Genomic DNA, 7,500 nt, shown 5'->3' with positions numbered 1-7,500 from the left:
TGCAATTCAAGGTTTTGGTTACCATCTTTAAAGCGCTCCATGGCTTAGGACCGGGATACCTTCGAGACCGCCTTCTGCCACCGATTGCTCCTCAACCACGGGTGCGCCCCACAGAGCGGGCCTCCTCAGGGTGCCGTCGACCAAACAATGCAGGTTGGCGACCCCAGGAGGGCCTTCTCTGTGGCGGCACCAGCCCTGTGGAATGAGCTTCCTCCTGGATTACGACAACTCCTGACCTCCGGACCTTCAGACGTGAACTGAAGACTCTATTATTTCAGCGTATGGACTAGCCTAAGAACAATGTTTTAACCAAATTTTAATGGGGGTTTTATTGGTTCTTACTGTTTTAGTGATCAGGCTTTGATAATATTTAGTTTTAATCTGGGTTTTAAATGTTTATTTATTACATTGTTTTATATTGTTTTAATATGCCTGTGAACCGCCCTGAGTCCTACGGGAGATGGTGCGGTATATAAGTTTGATAAATAAATAAATAAATAAATAAAATTCCCACCCCACTCTGGGGCCAGCCAGAGGTGATATTTGCCGGTTCTCTGATCTGCTCAAAATTTCCGCTACCAGTTCTCCAGAACCTGCTAGATTTCACTCCTGAACATTTCCCTCCATCCATCCCTGAAAATCATAATTAGGAACTCACTATTATTAATTTGGAATAAAATCAAAAAGCAACATTATACGAAGATACCGTTTTGGATTTTGCCCAATGAAACATTAACACACCCAAATTTAATAGACTGGACTAAAATAATTAGATGTAGGGGTATATTAAATGAATTGGGAAAATTAAAAACAAAACAAGAATTGGAACAGGATTTGAATAGGGAAGTCGAACGGTGGACGTACTTACAAACCAGATCAAAATACACAGAAGATACAAAGACTAAGCAGATACAGTTGGAGCAAAATGAATTGGATAAAATAATATACGGGAAGGACCAAAAATTAATTAGTAAAATATGTAATTTCTTGCTATGGTATAAAATGGAAGAGGAAATAGTGAAGGATACTATGATTAAATGGGCAAGAAACTTTAACCATACAGTAAAATTACAGAAGTGGGAAAAGATGCGGAGAACAAATATGAAATTGACTATATCGACAGCATACAAGGAAAACCAGATGAAAATGTTTCACAGAAGGCATCTTCCGCCAGCTAGAATTGCAAAGGTGTTCCCTAGGAACTGACCGAATTGTTGGAAATGTAAAAATAACTATGGAACATACTTTCATCTCTGGTGGACATGTCCAGTGGCAAAGCAATTCTGGGCCAAAATCAAAAAGTGGTTAGAGGAGATAACACAGAAATCAATAAAGGGAGAGCCAGAACAGTTCTTACTAGAGAGCCCCTTAGAAAATTATACAAAAGATTTACAATATTTAATATTTCACGTATTAACAGCAGCACCTATAGCCTATGCACAAAACTGGAAGAAGAAAAAGCCACCAACAGAAGAAGATTTAATTAAAAAAATCTTAGAATGCGCAGAGATGGACAAACTAACAAAAAAACCCAAGGAGAAAGAAAATACAGAATATTTTAAAGTGTGGTGTAGATGGTACGAATGGTTGGAAAATAGGAAAGTTAAGAAAAATGATTAACATGGCAAAATGTAGATGAAATAAAGGAAGATAGATAATAAAAGTAGACTAAGATAAAGTTAAAACATATGTAAATAGTAAGAAAGGACCGCTTTGAATGAGTTGATAAGAAATAGTGATATGTATATAAATATATGTTTTGTGTTTTGTTTTAATGTGTTTAAAATAAAAAAACTTTTTAAGCAACTAAATCTCCATATATCCAGGTCATATCGATTCTTGACCAGGATCTATGGGGGTTGGAATAGAGAGTAAATTTTGTCTCTTCTGCGTTACAAAATCTCCAGATGTCTAATAGATTTAATTCTTCTGCCATTTCAAAAAAAAAAAAAAATGGGTAAGATATTCCTTTTTATTTTTGTTTTTTGGTTATTTACATCATCTATTTTAATGTGCACTATTGCATTATAATCACCAATCAAAGAAACATTTTCATTCCCAATCTCTATTATGCTATCATACACATTTTTATAAAAGTCCACTTGATTCTTATTGGGTGCATCGATCACAACTAGCAAAATATTTTTTTGACCCATTACTATTTCAATTGTCAGCATTCTACCTCTTGTACCTGTATATATTTGTTTAGCTATTATCCCCTCTTTGATGTGTACCGCCGTCCCTCTTTTTTCTTCTGCCAATGTTGAATAACGTTTCTCCAATTTGTTAATATTTTTCATCTTGTTTTTGGATGTGTACCTCCTGGAGGCACACAATGTCTACTTGTTGTTTAAGTAATTTAGAAAAAACATGTCACGTTTCACATTTAATGATATTAATTTCAGTTCTTCTTCCATTCTTAATTTTGTGTCACTTGTTGCCCTCTTTGGATCCTTGTTTTTACTCCCTCTTCTCCTCGATGATCTTTCTCCTCTTTACTTTTCTCCTCTTGGTCTTTCTCTTGTATCTCCTGCCGCTGTTCATCTTGGCTGGCCGATTCCAATTCCTCCCTACTATTATATTCTTCCTCTGAGCCAGCTAGCCTGTCCTACAGTTCTTGAGCTTTCTCCATAACTGTCAATTCTAATCCTTTTATTATTATCTTGCAATGGATTTTATTCCAGTAGCAAATCTGAGGATGGAATCTTTCTGATCTCAACTGCCAATACTCACCCAGATCTTGCAGTAGGAGGAGGAGCAGCAGCAGCTGAAGAGGACCACAGATTATCTTGAAGGACCTCAAAGCCGCCATGCCGATAGCAGCAGAAGAGTCAACTGAGCTGACTTTGGGCTTAGCCCAGCAGATCTTTCCTCCAGAGGGAGGAGCAAAAGAGGAACCCCCATTTCCTTTTCATAAAGTTGGACCGATATCTCAAGTTTGAATTTCTGGGTAAGCATCCAGTCAAGGAAGTCAGAGAAGTTCTGCTTGTTAACTCAGCAGAAAGAAAGAAAATCTCTAAATCATCAATATTCAACAACTAACCTTCCTGTCATCCCAAAAGTTAGAAAGTTAGACTTTACCGCAAGGTCCTTCCTGTTGAAGCGTTGGTTAGAACCTGGACCCAACGGATCACTGAGGCTTTGGATGTTAGATCGCGTCTCTGTTGCTTCTCTCTTTATTATATATATAGTTTTATTTATAGTTTTTTTCTTTAACATATAGAAGTACTTAGCGAATAGTACATTGAAATCACCAATGTCAGGAGAGAGGGAGGCAGAAAAGTTCGGCTGAGTCTTCTCCACCTTCTCGGCCTTAAGGTGTGTGAGCAAACACGCACATAGCTCACAGCCCTGGGACCTTCTGCGAGGAGACGGTGCGCACACACTGATCAATCTGACAGGACTTGTGTTAGAATGCCGTCGATATAATTTACTTGGACTTCAGTAAAGCATTTGATAAAGTAGACCATAACCTACTACTAGATAAAGTAGAAAAATGTGGGTTAGACAGCACCACCACCAGATGGATTCGTAACTGGCTGACCAACTGCACTCAACGTGTAGTCCTCAACGGAACTACATCCACATGGAGGGAAATATGCAGTGGAGTACCCCAAGGCTCTGTTTTAGGCCCAGTACTCTTCAACATCTTCATCAATGACTTGGACGAGGGGATAGATGGGGAACTCATCAAATTTGCAGATGACACCAAGCTGGCAGGAATAGCCAACACTCCAGAAGATAGGCTCAAGTTACAGAAAGATCTTGACAGACTTGAATATTGGTGGCTATCTAACAAAATGAAATTCAACAGTGAAAAAAGTAAGGTTCTACATTTAGGTAAAAAAAAACCCAAATGCACAGGTACCGTATATGTGGTACCTTGCTCAATAGTAGTACCTGTGAGAGGGATCTTGGAGTCCTAGTGGACAACCATTTAGATAAGAGCCAGCAGTGTGCAGCAGCTGCCAACAAAGCCAACAGAATTCTGGGCTGCATAAACAGAGGGATAGAATCAAGATCACCTGAAGTGTTAATACCACTTTATAATGCCTTGGTAAGGCCACACTTGCATTCAGTTTTGGTCGCCACGATGTAAAAAAGATGTTGATACTCTAGAACAGTGGTTCTCAACCTTTATAGTGCTGTGACCCCTTTAATACAATTCCCCACGATGTGGCGACCCCAACCGTAAAATTATTTTTGTTTTGAATTTATCGCGCCTGAAGCCATATTGGCTAGCGATCTGAACTGCTTGCGATTGCCTTGAGGACGGAGACATTAAAGCGGAGACTCCTCCCCTATTAAGTTTATGGTGCCTGAAGCCAGATTAGGCTAGCGATTGGGAGTGATTGCAGCTGGCTTGAGAGGGAGACATCAGAGCAAAGATTTCTCTCTTTTTTAATTCATCGCGCCTGAAGCCAAATTCAGCTAGCGATTTGAAGAGCCTGCAGCTGGCTTGTGGAGTCAACCATTGAAGCGCGATTCTTCGACTCCTAAGTATACTTCCCATATTTCCGATGGTCTTAGGCAACCCCTGGCAAATCGTCATTTGACCCCCAACGGGGTCCCGACCCACAGGTTGAGAACCGCTGCTCTAGAAAGAGTGCAGAGAAGGGCAACAAAGATGATTAGGGGACTGGAGACAAAAGCATATGAAGAACGGTTGCAGGAACTGGGTATGCCTAGTTTAATGAAAAGAAAGACTAGGGGAGACATGATAGCAGTGTTCCAATATCTCAGGGGCTGCCACAAAGAAGAGGGAGTCAAGCTATTCTCCAAAGCACCTGAGGGTAGAACAAGAAGCAATGGGTGGAAACTAATCAAGGAGAGAAGCAACCTAGAACTAAGGATAAATTTCCTGACAGTTAGAACAATCAATAAGTGGAACAACTTGCCTGCAGAAGTTGTGAATGCTCCAACACTGGAAATTTTTAAGAAAGTATTGGATAATCATTTGTCTGAAATGAAGACCTCCAAGGTCCCTTCCAACTCTGTTGTTGTTGTTGTTGTTGTTGTTGTTGTTGTTATTATTATTATTACTGCTACGAAGGTGGATCTTGCGTCAATACAAGTGGTAAAACTTCTGCCCTTATTGGATCCACAGAGGGTCATCTGGCAGCTCTGTTCAGAATCACCCGGTCTCTCCTTGGACAGAAGGGTTCAGGGGATCATATTCAGTGCGGTGCAGAGAAATTCGTGGAGCCTCTGACAAAGTTGCTGGAATCCATTTCATGTTGGAATCTGAGCACGGGGAAGGTCCTGCAGGGATGCCTGGGGAACAGTCTTCCACGGTTATCTGGGAACGGTTTCATCTTGTTAGATCCTTAAAGCTGTCAGCACAACCACCTGTCATGTCCCACTCCTCCGCTGACGGCCGGGTCAGGAAAATCCGAATCAGGCGTGCCTCCGCAGCTCTGCCAAAGTCCCAGCAAAGTCCTCAGGGCAGGCAGGAGATCAGAAAGTGACTTCAGCAAGATATGTTTAGACTTGCCTGACTCAGAGAATGCCAGAAAGCAGATCCTTTATATAGGCCATGAGGTGTGGCTCCATGACTCAGCACTTATCCAGGCTTGCCCCTCCCTTCCTTCTGTTGCCTCCGTCTATCAAGTCTTCTGACGCGAGGGTCACTCCAGTCTGCAGCTGTTGGCAATTGACCTCCCTTAGGCTCACATGCTGTGGAGGAGGGGGAGGGGTCTAGTTGGTCCGTTTGCCTGGGCATGGAGCCAGAGCTGGGGGCTGGAGATACTTCCTCCTCTTCAGCCTGTCTGGGCATGGAGCCAGGGCTGGGGCCGGGAGGCATACTAGGACATTCCTCCGTGTTCGGAAGCAGATAAGAAGGCCCTGGCTGTGGTGAGATCGGACGAGACACAACACCACTTGCCAGTTAAGATTCCTGTCCCTTCTGGAGATAACAGAACGTCAGAGTTGGAAGGGACCTTAGAGGTCTTCTAATCCAACCCCCTGCTCAAGCAGGAAGACATTCCAGACAAATGGCTGTTCCATCTCTTCTTCAAAACCTCCAGTGATGGAACACCCACAACTTCTGGAGGAAAGCCATTCAGAAGAAGGGAATAACAGAGTTGGAAGGGACCTTGGAGGTCTTCTAGTCCAACCCTCTGCTCAAGCAGGAGACCTTGTATCATTCCAGGCAAATGGTTGTCCAATCTCTTCTTCAGAACCTCCAGTGATGGAGCACCTAAAACTTTTGGAGGAAAGCCGTTCCACTGGTTAATTGTTCTAGCCGTCAGGAAATTTCTTCTTAGTTTGAGGTTGGATACTAACCACTAATCGTATTAGCATCAACCATTTGAGCAGGGGGCTAGACTAGAACAGGGGTCTCCAACCTTGGCAACTTTAAGACCTGTGAGCTTCAACTCCCAGAATCTGGGAGGAAAGCTGGCTGAGGTATTCTGGGAGTTGAAGTCCACAGGTCTTAATGTTGCCAAGGTTGGAGAGCCCTGGACTAGAAGACCTCCAAGGTCCCTCCCAACTCGATTATTCCATTACAGTCTCAGGGCTGAACCCAAGGAGCCGGTTGGAGGTTTCAATTCTCCTCTCCCAAAATTCCCTGAGATCATCTCCCTGTTCCTTCCTCCTTCTTGGACATTTTCATTCGTATCTCCAGCCTTTCAGGGGGATCCCTCCACCCTTCAATTATTTGGGTGTGTCAGGAAAATAGGGCCACCCCATCCTGTGCCTCTTTCCTAGAAGTAAAACCTCAAACAATCAGAACGGAACTGAATTTTGCGGTGAAATGTTACTAAATTTGTGGTTAGGGTTTCCTCTCTTCCCTCTTTATCAGAGGAACTGACCAATTTCTTAAGAGGAAAAGAGGTTGCATCAACAGAGGGATAGAATCGAGATCACGGGAAGTGTTAATACCACTTTATAATGCCTTGGTAAGGCCACACTTGGAATATTGCATTCAGTTTTGGTTGCCATGATGTAAAAAAGATGTTGAGACTCTAGAAAGAGTGGACGCATCAGACCAAGCCTTGAGAACAAATATATACAAACGTAAAATTGAGAAGACAGCAACAGACAGTAAAAGCTGCCTCTACAGAGGAGCTGAAGAAAGAGTGGACCGGCTGGTTAGCTGCTGCCAGAAGATTGTATAGACTGACTACAAGAAAAGGCATGGCAAAATAGCAACAATGGTGCACAGGAAGATCTGTAATAGAAATCATAGAAAATAGGCTAAAATACTCTGGGACTTTATTCGAACAGACAGGTGACTACCACATAATATCTCAGACTTAGCAAATGTCAATAAGAAAGACAAAAAAGTCTGAATAGAGTTCATAGCAGTAACTGGAGACAGCAGAATAGAAGACAAACTGGAGAAGATAACAGAATACAAAGACTTTAAAATAGAACTAGAACAACTGTGACAAAATAAAGAAAAGGTACCAATAATATTAGTTCCAATAATAATAATGCGCACCTTAGGCACAATCCCAAAACGACCACCACTGGAAGACCATCAGCACTGACAAT

At 42.1% G+C, this 7,500-nt stretch overlaps 1 protein-coding gene across 3 annotated transcripts in view; it reads right to left on the bottom strand.

The window, feature by feature from the left end:
* LOC131195364 (tyrosine-protein phosphatase non-receptor type substrate 1-like) overlaps nt 1-7,500 on the bottom strand; it is a 45,358-nt gene that overhangs the window by 11,514 nt on the left and 26,344 nt on the right. Inside the window, exon 1 of one of the 3 annotated variants that reach the window (XM_058177208.1) lies at nt 2,734-2,817. The exons of the other annotated variants lie outside the window; for them this stretch is intronic. Within the exon in view, the coding sequence (XP_058033191.1) occupies nt 2,734-2,812 (79 nt within the window). The 5' untranslated portion in view covers nt 2,813-2,817. Of the gene's footprint in view, nt 1-2,733; nt 2,818-7,500 lie in introns of those variants that run through there. 3 annotated transcript variants of the gene reach the window in all.

The sequence above is a fragment of the Ahaetulla prasina genome, chromosome 3, assembly GCF_028640845.1.
Source record: "Ahaetulla prasina isolate Xishuangbanna chromosome 3, ASM2864084v1, whole genome shotgun sequence".
Classification (NCBI taxonomy): domain Eukaryota; kingdom Metazoa; phylum Chordata; class Lepidosauria; order Squamata; family Colubridae; genus Ahaetulla; species Ahaetulla prasina.
Note: the sequence above shows the minus strand (reverse complement) of the source record. Positions and strands in the feature narration are given on the sequence as shown.